Below are 23753 nucleotides of genomic sequence, written 5' to 3' on the forward strand. Positions count from 1 at the left end.
ATATGGTTTTATTTTCCCTACAAATTTCAGCCATATGAGACTTTGGAAATTATCAGGCCATGCTAGACGATCAGCTTCAGCGTGTCTACTGCCTTTATACATCATCAATTCTTTCTTCTACTAAGCATTCATGCAACGCTTGGAACGGTGAGTAAATAGATGAGATATTCTTCCGTAGTGATGCATTAGCTATATGCTACTATAGTGAATTGTATTGCGGTCCTTACTTTCAAAACTTTAGGCTTGTATCGAGAGGAGAGATATCATAATAGGGTTACCAAATTTTGAGATTCGAATAAGAGGACACTTTTTAAAAACTCTGAAAGCTGTATTACCGGAAAAGAAGATGGTTAATTTTAAAAGTTTTCGACCAATGGTACCCGTGTTGACTAAAACAAGAGGAAAAGGTCATCACTTCGACTCGACCTCCGTTTCCCCCGATTTTTTACGAAACTCTGACGTTCGCTGCGTCGAGGTCGAGTTTTTAATGACATGTTGATACTTTTTGCAGAAAAAGCGAACAAATTCCTGAAAAAGAGGACATTTAGGCGTCCTCCGAGGACAATTTCAATTTATTGATAACAGAGGACAACGCCCCTTAAAAGAGAACGGATGGTATAACCCTATATCATAGTCCATACCGAGTACAATTCTATACTAGTTCTGCCTATCCGCGAGGGCAGAACTTTTTTGGATGCGGATTTTACGTAAATGTTCAAAAACGGGATTTCAGGTTCAGGATTTCCATATATACTGCAGCAGGATTGAATTAGCAGCAAAAACGACCACAATCCGCTCACCTCTAGTACTTAGATTAGCTGTTATCTGAAATAACCTTGGGGGTTGCTTGGTAGCTTCATTTTGGTCCCATGGCATCATTCGGCCAGTTCCAGACTCAGACAATTAAAAAAATTTCAGCACTCCCGAATTAGATTAGAATTATAATGATAAGCCACGCAGTTATCTTTCAACTTGGCCTAGAAGTATAATCATAACTACACCGCATTTTCGAAATTCGATTCAAATTATAGCTGCAGTTATTTCCAAATTAGACTAGAATTAGAAGTAAATCTACACTGTATTTCCGAAATTAGATTTGAATTATAGCTACACATTTTTTTTCCAAATTATACTATAATTAGAATTCGCGAAAAGTCTGACATGGAATGAAGTTCAGTTCATATCAAATCAGATTTCCTTCCCATAAGCACGAGAATGACAAATGTCTGTAAAGCAAGTTTGTCTCGTTTCGCTCTGTACAGCTCTCCTGCAGCATCTGCAGGAAAACCAAACAATTGGATTGGAATTAGAGCATAGAAGATTTCATAAATTAGGTTAGAATTAGAATTAGAGCAAAGAAACATTTCACAACTTAGATTCGAATATGATTACTGGCATTTCGCTCTAACTAGACAACAAGAATTATCTAATTGTCCAAGTCTGCACTCATCGATTGTCTTTCATGAATAAGCACTAAGCAGTAAGCACTGAGTAGTAGTGACTACATGCGTTCCAATTAGGAATTTCAATTGCCGAAGAATAGAATTCCATCACATGGTTAGTGCTTGGAATTTTAGCCACCGGATACCACTCCTATGCCATAGATAAATTTGCACTGTTTTTCTGAACTACAAATATAGCTTGTTAACAGCTTTGTCGAGGTGGCTCCGACTTCGTCCATGAGTTCATTATCGCAAGTCACAGCTACTGCATAGGGATGTAAATGATGTAACAGGCACGAAAAATCGACGATGTAACATCGTAGATCTCAGACATTGGTCCTAAATAGCGACGAAGTCAATCCATGTATGATAAGTTTGAGCGTGGATAGGAAATTGATGACGCTCCCACTAATTGGACATAAATACAGAAATCTCGAAAACTATGACGCTGACTTCAAGCTAAGTCTTTAGCAAAAGGCCTGCAGCCACACTCGTATACCAATAAAATATTCGAGAACACCTCATATTACCTGCTTCTTAAAAATTTCAAGCGTTGGGTACATGGATGTATGGATAAAGAAATTATTGTCCCCGTGTAGAATGCTAATAAATTCTGCCACGAGAGTAGTCAATATTTGCGCAGCGATGGATTGCACAGCACGCGGTAGCCTACAGCTACAATACTGGACAATGGGGATGTAGCAAGTAGGTCCGCCAATGCTACAGCGGAATCATCAAAACAGCAGTGTTGCCGAACTACTTTTGTGGTTTGCGGGGGGCATAGCGTAGTGGTGACGATAAGTGCCTACAAATCTGACGGATGCGGTTCGATTCCCGTCGGAGGTTTGTCTGGGCTCCTCTTCCCCGGTGTTGCCGTTCTGAAGAAGATGTTTAGTTGGGAAGAATTTTAAATGTAAAAATCTTAAACGTTTTTAAGAAATTTTTCCCCCGAACTTATGAAATTCTTCTAAGTGAGGAATTATTCTCCGGTTAGGGACGACTGGCAACCTGTTCGCCTCGTTATTCACATTTTCATGTCTGTGACGTCATAACTGATGATACGGTTGTTTTTTATAGGCTTTTCGAAGTACAGAACTTCAACATTGCAGCAAACAATACGTTCATATTGTTAAATTTATTCCACTGGAAGCTTTTCGACTGGCTCTCTTCAGCAGTGAACGCCAGTAAATGAGGTTAACCAAGTTCGAAATATAGAAAGAATTTTGTCGTTGTGACGTAATAATGACAAGTACACAAGTCGCGAACGGCAGTAAACAGCGCACGGTTACGGTACGTACAGCAGACATGGGGTGATTACTTCATGAATGTAATCGATTGCGATTACGATTACTTCTGAATGACGCGATTACGATTACGATTACGATTACAGCAAAATCGGGAAGTAGTCGATTACGATTACATTGGAAATGTAATCACGATTACTCACGATTACATTTATTTTGCATCTTAGAAGTTATGTTGGCAGACAATATATGGATTGCGCTGAAAAGGCCTAATGAGATAACAAACTCCCGTTAAAATAGATGCGTCATTTGTTTGTTACGTCATAATATATACATTGCCCATTTTCATAGAGGTCAATTTATCGCGCCCAACGATTTGCATTCTTGCCAGGGCCATAACTGCCGCACCCCAAATTTCCCAATAGGGTGGAGAGCGAGCTCGAAGGGGACTCAAAAAGTATTTCGTAAACCAACATAGGTTATAGAGTCTTTTCGAGAGATCTAATTAACTCGAAAATCCTCTCTAGATCAATGATTGCCAACCGCGGATCCGAGAGCCGCATGTGGCTCTCAGCTAGCCAACTTGCGGCTCCCCTTGACGTTGGAAAATCCAACAAAAATAATAAAAAATCAATCTATAACAATAAAAAATGATATTCAAAAATTTCACTTGCTTTGCTTGGAGTCTGGAGTTTATAATTTAGGGTGAAGACCAATTCCTTTGGTGTCGAGTAGCGATTCTCTACTCAGCAACGATTTCGTTACTCATGTCAAAAAGTATGCTCACACTCAAATGCGTCTGGATCGGCACGAATTCTTTGTTGCAAGCGTTGAGATGTGCGACCCACATACCGACTGTCATATCGGCACGTATATTGGTAAATTATGTTACTCTGATCAATCGCAGGAAGCACATCCTTACGCGTTGCTGGTAGTAAAGATTTCGTAGTAAATATGACACGGGGTTCCACTTGTGGAAAACAATGACTCACGGAGGACTTTAATCTGTTTTTCAAACCTGTTTTTCAAACCTGTTGTTGTTTTTTAATTCTCTAGTTCAGTGTTAACGCTCGTATAGAGAGAGACTCTGTATTCGTCTGCATTACATATCAACATCACACAACAAAAACGAAGCACATGGAAATGCGACATGCAAGTTAGACGGGAGGCTCGATATGACAGAGTCTACAGAGCCGAGCCACCCAGTACAGGACCAATTATCACAGTTGATAACTAATAAATAAAAACTAAAAACTAAGGAACCTTGAGTTCTCATGGAATATTCTCGTATCCCCTGTCTACAATGAGCGGCGGAAGTAAATAAAATTTGAACAGGGAATCGAATACAATATATCTAGGCTATATATAACTTACGTGTTGAGTGCATGCATTAAAACAGTGTCGTAAGTTCAGAAATATTGACAGAGCACCAACAAACAGCCACTCAATTTACTAATGACGTTTATAGTTGCGACTTTTCGTCAGTGATCTTGTTGGAATGAGGTGTGACGTCCGCTAGCTCAGGGGTCGGCAACTTTTATCGCTCTGCGGGCCGGCCTGAAATTAAATATAATTAGCGGACTGGTCTTCAGAAAACAGAAACGTACAACATTGAAATTTGCAACTCATTCATTACAAGGTCACAAAAGAGTGCCAAACAAGGCAGTAATCACATATTTTATTACAAAGAGGATAGGCTACTTCCGTACGTTATGTAGCAATATGATACGCGGACGCGCAAGCCAAGAAAATCGCGTATATGCTTCGACTGTGATGTAATGCCGAAACGGGTTAAACCAGCTCAGACGCCAACCCGTCACACGCCAAACGTAATAGCCCTGTGATGGCGTCTGGCGCGTGAACGGGTTGAAACGCAGAGTGGCGGCTGAATTGCTACATGGCGTGTGGCGTCCAACATATCCAACGCAGACATGGCATTTGGGATTTTGAGACTCATGAAGGGCTCATGAAGTGAGCTTGATTTTTGTATTTCTTTCCCATTCAATTTCCAGGTTTTTGCGAAATCAGTGATTCTAATACAATTTCGAAAAACATGACTTTTGGGGACTACTGGGCGAAAGGGCTGTTCGCCCCTGACTACACCGGTAGCCTATATTTTACGGTTTCAGTCCAAACATCGCTGACGTGTTTTTGAAACTGTTCCAGCTCCTACATTTGCATATCTATGACCGCCTACATACGTGGAAACGAGTGATAATTGAAGTAACTATATTCAAATTAATCTACAGTGCAACGCGTACAATAATAATAACGAGGTGGTACCTCTTGCCCTGGGTAACAACAATCCTTGTATGTCCGCCGGTCACAGTCGATACATGCAACTTAAAGGCTTGGGGGAAGCGGGTGGCGCAGTTGGTTAAGCACCAGCGAAACGACACCATACGGCAGTGGTTCGAATCCCTGACGTGTGGAACAGTATCCCGCCGGCCATCCGACGACGAGTATATCCACTTGTCCAGTCCGCATTCAAGTCAAAACACAAGTAATCACTACTACTTTTCCATCCTCAAGATTACCGGACCACGACCTGACCTATCGATCTCGCCTTCCATGACATGCCACCCCATTTTTGTCGCTTGCCTTTTTCTATTCTATCTTCTTTTACTTTTCATTCAGTGTGCATGCCTCCTCTTTACATCGCCTAAGGCCCTAGGCCAGTGGTTCCCAACCTGTGGTACGCGTACCACTTGTGGTACGCGAAGGTCTTCCAGGTGGTACGCGAGTAGATTCTTTTTTTTTTCTGCCGAAGGGAGTCATTAGTTCAGGTGGGGTTGATTTTGAATTTTTTGAAGTTTATTGACTAGTGGGGAATAAACGATCCCTTGCATCCCATCGGCCGTGGCTGATAATGCCTAGTTCAATGGAATTTGTTATTACTAGGGCGATATTTTTTGACATGTCGAAATGAGTCAAAATTTTGTCGAAATTGAAGCGTTAGGTAAAAAAATTGTCAAAATTGCTTACAAAATCAAAATTTTTTCGACCCCTCCATTTCGTTTGTAGAGTTTGCACTGTCGGTGAACTTATCATTTGATATTTTACAGCTCATAGCCTACTTTATAGGCCTACCGTTGTAGACGGCCCATTGTCTGCTCATGGTGAATCATAAGCGGTCAATCGAAACAAAAAGGTTGACAATTGACATGGTGTTATGGTCAACGTCCCACATTATCCCAACGGGAGCAAGACTGTTTGCGCATTGCATGGTTCTTATATCAAGAAGCGCATGATGAGAAATTGTGATGATGACAACATGGTCATAACAAAGCAACATGGTGTGTCACCAGCAGTGCAGGCCTACACACAACTTCAGTGTTGTCAGCCAACAAATGCTGCTGTTGAACGCTCTTTCTCCATTCTTGACAAGCTACTTAGTAAGGACAGACACTTTCTATCCGAGAATGTAGGAAAGAATCTTTCGTTGTACTACAACATATTTTAATCAACTCTACCATAATACGTGGTGTAGCTACTGGAATTCTTCATAGGGCTAGATATCGTTGAAATAATGTTTTTTTCATGTAAAAATTTGTCTGTTTTTAAGTCAAAAACGCTTTTTCAGGCCAAACTACTTCGTAAGGACAGACAGTCCCAACCAAAAATGAATATAAGTAGTACAGTTTTACCATTATGAGCGAAAACACCTAATTTGCATACGTGAGGTCAACATTTGGTCAAAATTAAGTTTTTTTAGGTCAAAATCCTCCGTTTTTAGGTAACAATTCGCTCTAGTTTTTACACCTCTCATAGGCCAATTACGTGATTATGACGTCATAAGTAGTGAAAACATTTTTGACCGCTTACGGCACGCGTAACTTATGTAGGTGGTACGCGAGCACTGCATAAAACCTCGAAGTGGTACGTGGATGGAAAAAGGTTGGGAACCACTGCCCTAGGCCAAGGTGGGTGTCTGATTCCATAGACTAGGATACTCCAAGTCGCTTCGACACCTTCCTATCTTTTCATTGCGGTGTATTGAACTGATAAAGATTGATAATGAACCAATGATTATGAGAATGTATCAGAGGTTATACGGGCTCCACTCGGCTTACCATATTTTGGAAATCTGAAAAGAGGACTTTTTTTCAAAATTCTCAGACTTACAATTCCAAGACTCCCACCTCGTGGTCGGTTGACGCAACTCCCGAAATGCAGTTTTTCTTTCACTTTATCCGTTGGTTGACTAAAACAAAGTCAGCTTTCCGGCTCAGCTCCCGAAATAGCCGCCGGAGCGTTGCTTCAGTGCTGATTTACTGTATCTCAGTCGAATTTTGCCCTATATGTAAACAAAATTCTCAAAAAAGAGGACATTTGGGAAAAAGAGGGCATTGGACACTTTCAAAAAAGAGGACGTATGGACTGGACATCCTAGACTCCACTGTTGTGTGTAATAATATGAATCGACAGGCGTTTTCCGCGTGGATAAAGTGGATACCAAGACGTCACGGGGTGCATCTAATTTGTACATGTCGACGTTTGGCGTCGTATATATCAACTATCAAGACGCCACGAGCTGCATGTAGTTTGCACATGTCGATTATCGACATTTAAAGTCTGGATGGATATATGAACTATCAAGACACCCCAGAATGCATCGAATTTGTACATGTCGACGGGGTGCATATAATTTGTACATGTCGACGTTTGGCGTCTGGATATATGTCGGCAATGCCATAACTAGGGCGGCCGTAGCTGTTAGACAGCAAGCGCTAGCGCTAGCTAGCTACGTCATACGAGGATGAATGAATAGGCTAGTTGTAAAATGCCCAAAAGACGGTTAATAAAATCAAGACACTATCATATAGAAGGGCGTGTCTAAAAAGTTTGAGTACCGCTGAAATAAATGATCTTCTTGCTGATATAAACTTACCTACCTTTGTGGTAATCTCGGAAATAAATTTTTCAAATGAACCAACTCAGAACGTTAATATTTCGGGCTACAACTCTGAATATACCCTGTCGCGGAGATCCCCTGGAGGTGTTTCCTTAAGTGCAATATTCACGCAGTTATATTTAATACGGATCGTTCAACGATGGATGAAAGGAAAAACGTAGAAAAAAAATACATTCTTTATGGTCCTAATCTACGTTTTATAGCCAGACTGTAAAAAGTCAGGGTGAGAATAATGATTGGGGATGCAGATTCCATTACTTAAGACTTGAAAATACATATAACCTAGAAGGATAGCTGATTGGGTTGGCGACTTGTTTCTTATCGCATTAGTAATCTTCACACGCAGGATATCTATAGGCTACTCCTCGCCATCTGTTCCGTGTAAGCGGCGTACCACGTCTTGCAAACGCCTAGAAGTGGGCCGTGCTACATGTCGAAAGATATGGACTCATAACACAGAATATCGACCCGGTGTAAATTACCATTGCAGTCAAAAACAGCATAAAGCCCACAAACAACGACAACGCAGGCTATGAAAGTAGCTATCCCTTGTAACAGTGGGCTCGTCGTGCAATGTGTAGCTGACGGCGACTTGCTATCCTGTGGTTGCGAGTATTCGTAGCCGGGAAGATGCACTCGTTACAGATCTATTTCGAAGAAGCGTACGTTGATGAATCTCAAATCTCGAGGGGATATATATGAGAGAAAACGTGGGTTTTTGTACTCAAAAATGCGTAACATTAATGCATGTAATTGTAAAGTTTGAACCAATACGAAAACGAGTTTGTTAGGTTCTAGTGATACGAAAAAGGTAGAAATATCTAGCTAGAACAGACCTGGGCAAAGTGCGCCCCGCGACGCGATTTTCAGTGGCTCGCTCAAAGTTAACCGGAACTCAGTACATAAAACCTACTTTAGAATGTTAATCCGTGGACTAGAATCGTAAGTTGTGCAAACTGAACCGGACATTCGTTCACTATTTGACATTCGTTCACTATTTAGCCTGTTTAGCTTATTTATTTGCCGCGATTACGTAGCCTACGTAGGGGAGACCGGGGACAAATGTAACTAGGGGCAAATGTAACAATCGACCTCACCGATAGTAGGGTGGAGAAATTGCCCTGATATTTTAAGTGCGCATGCGGTAGTCATCTCTCCTATTATGCCTGAAGTTACGAGGAGAAACCCCGGAATAATTTGAAAAAAAACTAATTTTTGAACCCTTGAATAAATATTTTCTAGTCTGGAATAATTTGGTTAGACGAATAGTACCTCACGTGATTACAACGTAATATATGTAGCTGGAAAAATGTTACCATTGTCTACCATGATGATAGAAAAACTAGGACTTTCATTGCCGGGAAGGTACCACACTGAGACACGAATCATGATTGAGCGAGTCAGGGGCAATTGTAACACTCTGTTACACCCGTTACAATACATGTCTTCAATTCTAGATATCTTTGTTCATATATTGGTATAGCAATTTATCTACTGCAAAATAATCTTGTAACAGCCAGAATTTCAATACCAGAACAGATACTTCCTTGCCATACCAATTCTAGCATGATCATGATCATCTGTCGGAACGGGCATAAAAAAGTGGTAATGTGAATCTCACGGTTCGGTTATTTCCGTGATTCAACCACCCTTTCTCCTGCTGATCGACTTTTGGTGTGTCGACCTTCAATGGTCAGTGGTCACTTGAACGTGCCCATGACAGAAGAATATCATTTTGCTTTGACGCCACATAATGCTGTGTCCTCGTTTTGCTACACTATCATCGGTCCATTCAACCAAGATATGTTAGGCAGGACGGTTTCGCACCTTCGCATATGACCGAATGACCAACCCATTATGCACCCTGAACAACAGAACCTTGATAGAAAAGGCCGAATATATGTAGGGAGATGATGGAATGAATGTGTTTCTTGTATACTTTAAACTCATGAAGAAGGCACGGAGGATGATACTGTATTCAGATGCCAAAATTGCGATGGGACGTTGACGGGAAGCGTTCAAACTTCTCTGTCATTAGAGTAATACAATAATACAATTTGTGCTCCCGTTTTCACTGTTCATTTCGTTTGTTTTTAGTTATAAATAACACTGTCATAATTGCCCCGCAAGGGTATTACAATTGTCCCTGGGTACGAGGCGATTGTAATATTTGAGCAGCGATTTTCGCGACCCAAAACTTTTATGATTGATTGTTGATTGAACTCCATTTTAGTTTTATATCAACTATCGAGTTATTGGCTTCTCTTCATATAAAACTTTGGAAATTAAATTTCCATGAGAAATACGCGTCTTGTCGGAAAATACAAAAAGTTTTACAATTGTCCCCGGTCTCCGCCTACGTCAAACGAGTAATGGAGAGCAGAGGTGGTCAAAGTAGTCAAGAAAGCTACTCAAGTAGAAGTAGAAGTAGCGACCAAAAAATCTACTCAAGTACGAGTAGAATAACTTCTATCATAAGCAACGTAAAACTACTTGAAGTAGAAGTAGGATTGACTGACTTCAAATCTACCCAAGTAAGTAAGTAGTTGTAAAAACGATCGCAATTCGTTCGCATGGACTGTCAAAAGCTGCAAATGGAGCTATGTGGAAGTGTAGATTCATATTGATGCATCGCAGGAGGTATCAATTTTTGACAGAATAAGCAGTCGTCCACATTATGGGATGTAAATGATAGTGTTGATATGGAAATGCGACTAAGCCTTTGTTTACTCGAACATCCCGTTTTAGAGAAAATCATGGCATAGCGCCCTCCCCCATATTATAAGGCCCCTAGTTCAGTCGGAGAGCAATACGATGAAGTTGTGTCGGATACGGCTTTAACACTTTGCATGATTAGTATACGTTAATTAAAAATATGGTAGATCGTCAAAATGCCATATATATATAGCTTTATTTTCGGAAAATATAAGGCATCACTGCACTTGCTTTTATACTCCCACATCTATGTTCTCCAGACTACAGAACTGAAACTATTATTAGAACTCAACGGATAATACTTGTAATTGAAAGAAAAATACAAATATAATTCATATCTTTTGTCCAGAAAGTTGCAACGGTGGTTTGCTAAAACAGGTCCAACGTTAAAAAAGTAAAAGTCCGCTTTCCGAGATTAGAACACGTCATGGGCTGCTAGGTATAACAGGTAATTGCTAGATTGCGAAACGGTAGTTTCAACCGTTATGGCGGGCCATACTCACTGTGATGAAATATTTGATATAATTAAGCGACAATGCGGTGTGGACGGAACCACGCAACCCGGTATCTAAATTATATTCAGCGATACTTTCGTTAAAAAGATATTTGTGACTTCATATCTACTGTGCGCGAAGCGCAACGGAAATTCTTGGTATTACTATGCAAAATAAATGTTGGTTGTACCTAAAAACTGCCCCGAAATTCCTTAGGCTATCTTTGTTATTGGGGGATTAAACTACTTCTACTTGTCAAACTGAAAAGAGCGAAAAGTAAGTAGGTAGTTCACAAAATATTACGAAGTAGAAGTAGCGAAAAAAAATCTACTTGAGTAAGCACCAGAAGTAGACGGAAAGTCCTTGAGTACTTCGAAAAAGTAGAAGTACTTCGCTACTGACCACCTCTGATAGAGAGCCAAAATAAAGCCAATGTAGCAAAGTGCGCTGCAACAATTGAGGGCGCAAAAAGTCACTGTTTCCATAGTGTCGTTCAAACCTTCTTTGTTGCCAGTGTCACATTTAGGGTTGGACTATCCGGATAACGGTTAACCGGTTCACCGCAGGCTTTTTTATTATCCGATATCCGGATATAAATCTACCAGTCAACCGGATAAAAAAATATCGTTAATAATGTGTTTTAAACTTTTAGGAAGCTTCAATAAGTCGTATTATCATTGTTTCGCGCGGTCAATTAGCGAGAAGCGTGTCGCCAATTAGCTGGATACGTCAATGCACTGTGTAACGCGACGCAATCTCCCGCTGAGAAGACCGCCAAATTAGGTCATTGATTGCCGCGAATTCGGCTATCGTTGCTGGCCTGATTTTTCGAGTCTTCAACAAGCCTATAGTTCCGCTGGCAGAATCACATCTGCAATAGGCTCTGTGGATATTATACCATCACTGGCCTACATAATCGCATCTGCATTGGCTTGGTGCTCACGATATTTATCGCCGGCCTGCACAATCACATCTGCAATAGGCATGGTACGAACGATATCATCGCTGGCGTAACCATAGTCTCTAGGGATGGTGTGAACGTGAGGTTCACGTTCGCGTTCTGTGTGTGAACCTCGGAAATTTTGAGGTTCGCGTTCACAACAGAACCTTGGTAGGTTCTGCACTGTGAACCTTTTCCTTACATTACAATTTTAACTTCATTATAATATCTTTGGTTCACATTTATTGCATTTCAACTGCGAACCACTCTATACATGGCGCTGGCAGCAAAAACAAACAACACTACGAGCAATTCGAGCATGCACCTTGACAATCTCAAAAATTTTACTTGCCTTGTTACAAAATTTTGCTCGAAATATCCAGCTTTCCGTTTGTGAATACACTACATGTAGTCAGCGAATGATCCTTATTCAACCAATCAGTGAGATTCATATCGTTTTATGATGTAAAAATCTAGAAGGCGTACGGCTCAATCTGGACTTCATATGTTTACTGCATCATAATAAGCAAATCCGTGCAATTAGGGTGTTGGCTACTGCTGTTATCGGTAGCAAGTATAGAAACCTGTTTTGTGCTCTGCTTAATATCCGTGTATATTGTCCGATCTGGCCAAGACCGTCAAGGCGTAAGCTTGTATTCCCTGGCAAGTTCTCATCGAGATTGTTGGCAAAGCGACAGAAGTTATTGAATTTATGGCAATATTATATCATTTGATTGCCTCAGTTGATACATTTAGGGACGTTTAAAACGTCAATATATACTTAGGCATTGTGGCATTATGTGACAGGAGTCGTCCCTAGGTATTGTGTACATTACTACAGGCTATCACTTCATTGAAATTAGCAATATGACGTCACATGACGTCACGAGGTTCACGTTCGCGTTCACACAGAACCTTTCAAAAAGGTTCGCGTTCACACGAACCTGAACCTTTCAGAGGTTCACACCATCCCTAATAGTCTCGGGACTGGCATGCGTTGGCTCCTATCTCTTGGTGGCTTGGAGACAATATGCCGCTGAGATTATTATGATCAGCGACTGTGATTAATGAGTGACATTGCGAAACTGAATGACATCGAATGTTCGCATTCTGGAAACATGTTCGTGCGTGCAAGCGTAATTGATTTCCGCTGCTACTAAATTCGAAATAAAATCGAAACCACCTCGTTTTATTTAAAACACCCCCCTTATTTTTCGGCTGCTACGGGCCTGATCATGTAAATTTCTCATGGAGGAATTAGAGCGAGCTATCATGTCGGCCTCAATTCCGGTATCAGCTACTCGTCCTTCCAGTACTGGACACCTAAACAGAAGAATGGGCAAAAAGGAAGCGCTGCTTACAATATTCAGCCTTGCGTACTATAATTCAGCCCATTTTGTGGAAGCATAAAGAGCATTTAATACGTGCGGACTCTTTGGTACAAAACTCCGGTCCCGGCTACAGGATGCCACTATTGATGCGGTGTGCTCTATAAGGAGGGAGCTGCAATTACACTGTGTAATGATTTTGCGATCCATTTTTCATGCAGACCTCGTGAAATCGATTATCTCACTTAGGATTCACTATCCGGTGAACCGGTTAGCTAAATTCCAAATATACGGATATATCCGTTATCCGGATAGTGAAAATTATTGATATCCGAACTAACCCTAGTCACATTTACGCAATCCGTGCTTCGAATTGCTACGTGATACGTTTCCAAATCCCTAATTCCTAAAACAAGTCAATCAGTGCTCGTGAGGAAACGATTAGCGGGCAGGCAAGGCACGTCAAAAAAAAAAGAAAGGTGACCAAGAAAAGCTTTGTAGTATCCTAAAAACGCGTCTGCAGGTTACAAAAATAGAATTTAAAATGTATCATGCCTACCATTGTTTTGAATTATGACGGCGAATAAATATTATATTTGTTAATTAACCGTCATTTTCTCATTGCCTAATTCCAATACAACCACTGAGCGTCATGTATCAACAATGTTGACTCGGCCCGCCAATGTATTTTAATAATTGCCCACCCCGAGCTGGAACCTATGCTAATCTACCTTTCTGGCCCGCAGAAAATCCAGAAACGTGACAAATCCGCAGATCAACTACTTGATCTATATTTTTGGCCTCCACCATAAGAGACAGCGAGGTTCGAATAGATGTCATGATATGGTCAAATTTTATGTCAGTCACGTGGTGAGCTTATTCATAGTAAAAGATTACATTTCCTTCATGCAGAAACATGATAGCTAGGGACCTTGCGGTAAAAGGACTAGCAGTCCGCCACACTTTTACTACAATATAAGGTAGCTGTATAGATGGAAAATACACAACAGCTACATTAGCAAGGGAATGTATTTGCTCTGCATTACATATTGGCCGTCGCTACTATACAATTCTCACAACACTGTCGGTTTCCGAAATGGTAGCGCGTTTCACTGTGCTGCGATTGTCTCTCATTTGACTATTAATTGTTTCTCTGCACTGCCACTGTACGTAATAAAGCCAAATTCCACATTCCTTGGCGATTTTGAGGAGGTTCCGGTGTTCTAGGATTGTAAATATGCGAAGTTGGTGCGAAAATAGCATTTGATTGATACCAGTTATTATAGGCTACGAATTATGAGCTAATTATGATCATTTGCATTGCAGCAGGTTGAGTACGACCCGCCCTTGCTCAGTTCTCCAATTCTCCATCCTCGTAGTATTCTTGAACAATAAATCTGAGAACCGGTGATGTTAGATGAACAAATTAATAATCATTTCGGTGTCGCAATATAGATAGCTTCACCCTAATCCCGGCGACAGGTAAGGCACTGCCTCCCCTGACTGCCACTCTGCGTTTCAACGCGTTCACACGCCAAACTCCGCGTGGGCGTCTGGCGGGTTTAACCCCGTTTCACATTTGCATACCAGTTCAAGACTGACGTATAATGGAATTATTCAAATACTTCGTTGAGATCCACCAAAATTTTACGCGGCCTAATTACGTAACCCTACATCTATTGTGAAAAAGACTCTGTTTACGCCTTCTTCGTGGGTATTTCGTACGCCCAACTTGCCCTTTGACAATGCTGCCAAGCAGAGTCACACTGGTCTAACCCTAGCAACAGCGGTAAGCTCTTCAACAGATGTTTACAACAACAAGCAAGAGGTACGCAGCTATTAAAACAAAACATTTGATATCAACCAACTGGCACCTGCAGCTCTCCCATATCCCTAAATCGTAGTTACCTTCACTGATTCGCGAGGTTGTGCTCTGAACATGTGCAGCTGACTACCGAAATAATTAACCCACGAAGCTGATGTAATACTGAAAGGGTTCTCAACGCACCCAATCTATTTCCATAAGAAAACCTGATCAATGTCCCTGTAAAAAATTGACGCACACTTCCACATTAAACGCCGAGTCTAACGTCCGCAAATCTACCAAAATAAGCGACGACTTCCCTGTACAAACAATGGCTCCACAACACGCAAAACTCATAGTTACCGGTCCCTGTTTCAATTCGCGCCGAACACACGACGCGGGCAAAGGCTGTGCAAGAAAATCAGACCCGGGGAACAACTTATCCCCGGGACCATACAAAGAAACGCGACTCGCGAGTCGACAAGGCGCATTTAAAAAGAACGCACATCGAAAGAAAAGCTGCCAGGAAGAAACGTACGCAATGAAAAGTGATTGTAAAAGCGACGAAAAATCTCAGTGCGCCACACCCGGCCGACAGACGGATGAGAAAAGGAAGCAAATAAATCGTAAAGCCTGATAGCGGAACATGGAAATAAACGAAACTGTCACGAGTCTTGCCACACTAAGGCCACTTAAAGAAACAGTGGTGGCTGAGCGACGCGCGACACAGTTGACGAGCCCCGAAATGCGACTAGAGAGCGAATCACAAGAGACCCACGCCGTGTCGATCCATAATAGGTTGCAACGCGCACAGCCACAAAGCAAACGGCCCCCACCCCAGTTAAATAGTCCCACATGAAAATTTAGAACAGTCGCTGCTAATGATTAGCGTTACTTTTTCGGTTAGAAGTCAAACGCTAAAGTGTCGCATGATCAAGTCAAGTTCAGTGTGTGGACACACAGGCATGCAACACTTGAGCATGTGCCTTAAGCTTAGGGTTGGGTTAGATTTACCTCTATCCGCTAGTTTTGGAATAATAAGTCCAGTTCGGGCGTAGTCATATATATGGGCATGCGACACTTGAGCATGTGGGTTAAAGTTAGGGTTCGATTTAGAGTTGGGCTTGAGTTGGAACTACGGCTACTTTTGGGGTTACGAAGGCACATGCTCAAGTATCGCATGTTCAAGTCCAGTTGGGTCTGTGGATATATCGTCGCGGCGGAATCAAATTAGCTTATGTCTATTTTTTCAAATTTTGAGATCCATTTTCAAATTGATAGAAAATCAAGTTTTTGTAAAATTTCCACATTTCTTCGGCGATATATTGGCTATGTTTATGTTTGTGACATGGTTTCAAAGTTAATCATGAACAAGATATGGCCGAAAGAAAGTGAAAACTTTACATAAAGTTCTTGAAAATGTGTACTTTGATTCCTCAGAAACGATATGGGCAAGTGTGGGTTACAGTTAGGGACGGTATTGTGGTTATACATGCTCAAGTGCCGCATACTTAAATCCATTTCGATTCGAGGACATATGAGCATGTGACACTTGAGCAAGAGAGGGTTGGGTTAGATTTAGGGCTAGTTTTGGGGCTATAAAGTCGCATGCTCTGATGTTGTCTTCATACAGTCAAATCCTCAAATGTCAAGAAAGCGGAAGAATACCATCACATTTTACCACCACGGTCAATCAGAAATTATCCCGTTACGACCAGCATTAAGAGCGTCGCCGAGTACAGCCAAACAACAGCCGCAGTACGACACAGCTCACAAGCCGAAACGGCTACCAACAAAATCTCGCACCGAACACAGTCCCGAAGATAAAGTCACCGTCACCCGATTCGTAAAAAAGCCAGAGCAAGCGGACAGCGTTGATTAAAAAGAAGAGATCGGTAACGCCGGAGTAACACGGTTAGGATGATACGATAGCAGGTACTTGATCTAGTTACACGAAATATAAGTTGCCGGTTACACAATAGCGTGTGGTTTTCGGATTAACGGGAATCGTTCCAGCGTCGGTGGTGTCGCGGGTCGGTCCAAATGTTTCTCACCCCGAGCGGATCGGGCTGTGAACAAAAAAAATAGACATTTAACCAGGGTGGTTCACTTTAACGCCGACTACAGACATTTTTAATATAGCAACAGGGTTTTTAAATTAGGCTAAATGTTAAACTAAAACTATAAAACTACTTTGTCCTTCGTTGATAAGACCTGTCCTTATTTCGGACTTAATTGACCCTGAGTTGGACAAGAGTGCTGATCACATTTTAGTCATCACGTAGCTAAAATTGATAACTTCCCAAATTTGTACTGAGAATTTCGGGGTCCACGCAACGACGCAATAAATGCAAGGATCAGATATAAAAAAAAGGTTTAAAAATACTCTAGAAACGCACAGACTATAGCTGTTACTCCGACATTCTGTAAATCTACTCGACTATAACACTTTCAGTCATTATTGCTACCAAGTGCATCGACCTGTATTTTTAATTTGAAAAACTATGGGCTTGCAGAGAGATATTTACTTGGTTAAGTTCTGCCTACATGAAAAACCTTTGTAGCTGCAACATCACTTTCTAGCAACAATTGGTTTGATGTCAAAGTAGTTGGAGACCGAGCTTTTTAACGAACTCCGATGAGCGTTGAAATTATTTCTGACACTTGGAATTTTTCAAGCGAAAATTTAACGAAACGCGACTCCGGAAACTTCAAAACACTCCAAAATATGTTCTTTACAGAACTTCGACTCCAACAATTACATGCACGGTACTTTTTAGTCACATTTGGTACGATTTTAAAGTGACCAGAGTCGATGCATTCAACAAACTCGACAAGCAGCCAACACACAAACCTCTTCCACGTTCCTGTCCTCGTCCATAGTGACCGCGTTAGACACGGACCAGATCGAATGGGTGGTCATGTTGCTGTTGGCCACAGGGGACGGCGCCTCCCCCCACACGGCGGCTTGCGAGAATACACCTGGTGTGGTGGGGGTGCCGGGCGGGGCGTCGTACTGCGGCGGGTAGCCGCCGTGCTGCGGAATCGGGGGCCGGGCACTGTTCCAGTGCTGCGGGTGGGACACCGGGGGCGCGGGCGGTGACGGGACGGTGTAGAAGCTGGAGTTGTCCGAGAAGGCCGATTCCCAGGTGGTCGACAAGCTGGAGTTGTGGCGACGGCTGCCAATCAATTCTAAATGAGTATAGATGTCGTTAATCTCAAAAAGGATCGGACAAAATTGAGTGCATGAGCGACTCGCAGCTTTGAGTCGTAGAGTATCACTCATGTGACATCGTAACAATACGGAACATCCAAATTTGCACCGACTCGTAAGATCATCGTCAGTCCTGATCGTTCAAAAACAGTGGCGTTTACAAATCGAGGTAAATTCAGAACTCCGGAGAAAGAAATAGAAAACAATGAAACTACCTCCGAGGTTGAAAGGAGAATCGCCAAACGCCGAATAGCTGGACTCCACAATCTGGCTCGGGCGCGTCCATTGCTCGTCAGAACCGGAGAATCCTTAAAAAAACACGGAGGGCTGTCGGACGCTATTTTCAAGCCAGGTTTTCCCTTCCACAATCGAAGAAGGCATGCTTCCGCACATAGAAACCGCAACAGAAAAAGTAGGCGCTGTTTTCAAGTCAGGTTTACACTTCGACAATCATAGAAGCGATGCTTCCGAATGACTTCAAGCATTCGATAACCGGCCGCTTACTCAGAAGAGGTGGTCAGTAACAAAGTACTTGTATTTTTACAAAGTACTCGAGTAGGTTTCACCTAAGTGCACCAGTTACTCAGCTGGCTATGATTTCATAGTGCTTAGACTTCTACTTACCCGTGTAAAACTATACTTGAGTCATGTCTTCAAATGCATAAAATGACTCGACTCGAGTCTATATTTGTATTGACTCGACTTGTACTCGAGTCACTGCGCATGACTCAAACCAAGTCAAATGACTCGAGACTAGGACGGCCACGACAGACATGTCATTATAACTTCGACTAATAGTAAAGTCACCACATTATTGGTATGTCGTCCATCAGTCCTGATACTTCGGAAATAGGGTCAGAAACTGTTGGGACTGAGGAAAATTATTATATCATGAATGCGAGCCACTCTATATCACTCGAGCAGAGTCGAAAAGAGTGGGTCGAGCCGGATTGAACTGAAAACCGAACAGTGAACAAAATGACTTGGACTCGTACTTGACTCGGTGGTGAATTGAAAATGACTCGACTTGACTCGAGTCAAAACCATAAAAGCGAGATTGACTTGTGACTCGGAAATTTGTGACTTGGTTACAACTCTGACCTGTACTACATACCGTAAACCGGGGTAACTTTGAACTGAAGGGTAACTTTGGACACTAAGCAGTAAAAGATTTAAATGGTTATTGATAGAAAAGGGTTGCCGCTGGATGTCCAATTCTTTTTCATGAGGCAACAGTAGCACAAGTAGTCTCAATAAAAGGTGGATTCATTTCACTACCCGATAAACTTGAACCAACATTGATTAATTGATGGCGGGGGTCAATTTCATCAAAATTGATGGCCATTAATATTCTTACAACCAAACATAGACAGCATGTGAGTCATAGATTAAAAACTTGGCAGCAGATACCTCTAAGTAGTGTTAATCCATGGCAAAAATCTCAGTGGGCTTACCCTTGGATCCTTATAAGGAAATTTGCTGTCCAAAGCTACCCCGTCAAATTTTATCAGAACGGGGTAACTTTGGACAGTGGAAAATGTGATATTTAGAGCTCTGGACAGTGGCTACTTCATCTGTGTCAAAGTGTATCGTCAACTATATTCGTTATGACATGTCTGATGGCTTTTTGAAATGGAATGAGAAGGTTAATAAATTAAGAGTTAGCCAAAATTTGAAAAAATGGGTAGGCAATAAGCCGAGAGATTGTAATCGGGTGTAAGCTACTTCAAGAACTCATCACATACTCTTGAAGATGCGCCTGCTGAATATGGCATACCCTACCGTAAATTATGACAAAATATATCCATCAGAGGACATAGGAAAGGGAAAGTGTATCTTTTAAAGAACAGTAAAATATTTGAAATCAGCAATGAATCATAGTAACATGCTTAATGTTTGCTGCCGATTGCTGACACCGCTAGTGGGATAACCCCTTGTCACCATATGATATTTATAAGTCCCAATTGGGGAAGACACGAGGAAAAATTGAGGTAAGAGATGAATAAGGGGGCATTAGTCTTCATAAACTACTTGGTTTCTTTTTTTTTTTGGGGGGGGGGGATTAGGTAAAAATAATGCAATGGGCCAGATGTATACGATTTTGATTCAGTTTTAGCCACTGCTCTTGTCAACTCTTACCAAATAAGCCTCATTTAAGAGGTTTCATAAACAGTAGATAGAGTGTAAAGACATACAAATAACTACATTACCCGGCACGGGGGGTAACTTTGGACACGGCAAATTTACAAAAATAATGTACTTATTTATGAACATGAAGATTTTCAATTCGTTTTTTCTAATCTCTGCTCCATAACCTTTGTAAAACACAAAACATGCCTCCCCTACAACCTAGCATTTCCAAGATGCAAAGCGAAATTGTTGAAAATTGCCCAAAGTCACCCCGGTTTACGGTACTCAAGGTGTTAAGACAATAATCCACTAGTATTTCTACTCAACCGTTTTTGTATTTTTAGGAGAAACTAGGCCTAGAATGCTTGTGCTTTGCTTACTTGGAAAACACTAGTTGTACATGTGTTTGTGCACCAACGATGAATACTTTGACTCACTGGCACAGTGACACGACAACCTCATCACAATTTTCAGGATCAATCCCGAATTTTACATCGACCGAACCCAAACTCAAACCTACCCGTCCCTGAAGCCCCAGCCGAAACAGCAGGCATGGAAGAAGGCGACGACATCGCCCGTGTCGGACGGCCAAACTGATTTTGCTGCGGTGGCGACGAAGCGTTGCGCATTTCGAATCTAGGCGGTTGGGTCGGCAAAGTGTTGGAGTCGTGCTTGCGGCGTGCGGCTCGTTTTTTGTAGAGAGGCGCGCCGCCGCTTGTGTCGCTCATGCTGCGGGTGAACTTCGAACTCGCGTTTCCCGATACACCTATTCAGAGAGAGAGAGAGAATGCGTGTGATTAAAAGAGTTTCATCAACATTCAAACTCAGATTCAAAAACAAGATATGGCGCGCCAAAATCGGCGCCACACAACAAAACCAGTGGAGCAGAGATGTTTTGAATGGTTTTGGCTCACCGCAGTGGCAGCTGAACACCAATACATATGCATTACACTCGTCGACACTTTTCTGCATCTTATACCACGCTACTATTCTATCAGTACACGACGTCAGCGCGATTCAAGGCATTCCAGAAGATTAGGATTACAAGAGCACTTTCACATAATCTGGATTCGTATCTGTCATGAATGGCTACTCTCTCATAAAAGCATAGTGGTAATTAAGAGAGTAAGTTACGCAAGTCGACAAAACCTCTGACCGTTTGCATTAATTGAACACCAGGGTTTAAAATGATGCCGTTCTGAACTTCGAACGATGGTTATTGATGACTGCAGGCCGTTTAAATTCTACATGAGACCATGCATAGTCCTGGTCAAAAATATTTTTGTCGCTGCAAGACAGTGGTCGGGAAACATTTTCATTAAAGGTGTGAACGACGGCGTTGATTGTTGCCGAGAGTGTGACTACGGAAAAATCTGTGACATTGCCATTTATCAAAACTTCGTACAATGGATTAAATGCGGAAATCAAAATCGTACTTAGACTGCCCGGTCTAGACGAATTGCTATCGTTGGAAGCGCTCGACATGAGGCTCGAGTAAGACGAACTGCGGCTTCCGCTGGACAGTATCACCGGGGACGTCGCTCCCTGTCAAAAATTCACGAGTAAACCCGAAGGCGTCGGAAAGCTACGTCTCTTCTCCAATCACCTTTCCGCGTTTCACTCCCTTTCGCCGGCCGGCCGCGATCGCCATTTCCGCCTGCCGAGACTGCTTCGCGATCTGCCGCATGTCTTCGTCGGCATCTGAATCGCGCGAGAATCGGATAAGGCGACAGAAACGAGGCCGAAAAAGCGGAATAAATCGGGAAAACCGCCCCCGACTTGAGAGGGGAGGACAAAAAATCGTATCTCGATATAAACTTTGTGATGACGTTTTTCGGTAGGTGGTCAGTAACGGAGTACTTCAACTTTTCAAAGTACTCAACTAGGTTTTTGAGCATTTGCTCGAGTGTTATTCCATCTTCACAAATTTCACTTTTATTCGGGCAAAACAACACCTAAAATACTTACTTCTACTTTTTTAGTGGAAATTTACGACGTCGCTTCTACTTCTACTTCAGCCTGACGATTACTACTTTGACCGCTCCCGCTCAGAATCAGGATTGCAGTCTACCAAAAAACATGGATTTGTACTCCTTTTTCGGAGTACTTGAGCAGGTTTTGTACTCCTTACTCAAAGTGGTCGAGATTGAAGAGTGCTTCACGGACGTGATCGGCAACAAAGGACTGCTACTTTTCGGAATACCAGAGTAGGATTACCCCACTTGCACCACTTACTCAAGTAATGATTTTAAACTACTGCTACTCACAATCAATAGCTCGAGCACGAACGATGACTAGTTTGAGCACCTCTTCGCCAACTTTGTGTGTGCAGTATGCACTTTGTACATTATAGCTGTTCGCGTATGATGTGCAAACAACCAAAATTTATTGATATTTGAGGTCACTATTTACCAGAACATGTAACAAACACTCACAGAGAAAACACAATGCGCAAATAACAACGTTTAGGCAGGCATGTATGTGGACATGTTTGTAGCCGTGCTGTTTTTCACGGTCCAGTCCGCTTCCGAGTAGATTTTACATACAAATTCAACTCTTGGACCGGCACGTCAGCAAGAATCACTAGATCCACAAACGTATTCCAATGCGACAGGTTGGACTCACCTCTCGTGCGGCACGGGGTGTCCCACTGGGCAGAGCCCTCGCTGCCGCTGCTCTCTGAGATATCGTGCGACGAAGATGACAGAGGTGACGACCGTTTGCAAATCGTGATCTAAAGCAAACGAGGCACAAGATGTTAATCTTTTTATCGCAGATCAAACAAAATCGGGCAGCGCGGCATATCATAGAGTGTTTAATGTGGGAATTTGCTTTCATGGTGGTGGTCAGTGGTTACATATTGCTTCGGCGGAAGGGTTCTCGTGTATTTAGCGATTCACGAGTCATGGAAAATTCTTTTTGTGCACACAGTAAATATGCTTGGTGCATGCGAGCAGAGGGCGTTGCCAGTAAACAAGTAGAAGCATTGTTGTTCCCGCCAAATTTGCCCGCATCACAAATAACGATGACGAGACAATTCTAAAGACGGATCGCTTGTGAGAGCATACGTTCAACTTGCACGTTTCCAACGCTCCAGCTATTGCAAAACCAATCTAATCCCGCTGTTTCGAGGTTTCTTTGTACCGGGCAGTACTCTGGTCTGTTTGACCTCTCGCAAATTTCAGGGGCCGTTCACACTCTCATTTGCGTGCATTGGAGTCGACACCAGCCAAGGCTGTGCCAACAAAAAGAGTTTGTGTACCATCTAAAAATAGTACATTGAACGCTCTCGTATTCGAAATTTCGTGCTGGTGACATATTATTTTGTGATACGATTGTTGAGATGGAATGTTCTTTTGAATTCTCCACTAGTTGCTGACGATTACCCCTGACGAGTGGGTTCATTTCAATATAAATATACTATTCAAATTTCAGTAAGCAAACGATGGTTTGGCGCTAAAATAGACTTGGCTACACGAAGGCATGGCATCAGCGAAAGCACGTGAACGGGGAACGCTGAATAGGCC

The 23753-nt window shown here is 42.1% G+C and overlaps 1 protein-coding gene across 1 annotated transcript in view; it reads right to left on the reverse strand.

Annotated features, from left to right (window-relative positions):
• Window positions 1-15235: 15235 nt before the first annotated feature.
• The window catches only part of LOC145457748 (transmembrane protein 131-like), a 46005-nt gene continuing 37487 nt past the window's right edge, over window positions 15236-23753 (reverse strand). The window contains exons 32-38 of the mRNA XM_080336023.1: window positions 22852-22960; window positions 21833-21927; window positions 21663-21771; window positions 20747-20992; window positions 18312-18404; window positions 17737-18074; window positions 15236-16951 (exon numbers count right to left, since the gene is read on the reverse strand). Coding sequence (XP_080192149.1) covers window positions 16880-16951; window positions 17737-18074; window positions 18312-18404; window positions 20747-20992; window positions 21663-21771; window positions 21833-21927; window positions 22852-22960 — 1062 coding nt within the window. The 3' untranslated portion in view covers window positions 15236-16879. The remainder of the gene's footprint in view (window positions 16952-17736; window positions 18075-18311; window positions 18405-20746; window positions 20993-21662; window positions 21772-21832; window positions 21928-22851; window positions 22961-23753) is intronic.

Source organism: Botryllus schlosseri, chromosome 15 (assembly GCF_051294905.1).
Source record: "Botryllus schlosseri isolate E-star chromosome 15, Bs_hap1, whole genome shotgun sequence".
NCBI lineage: Eukaryota > Metazoa > Chordata > Ascidiacea > Stolidobranchia > Styelidae > Botryllus > Botryllus schlosseri.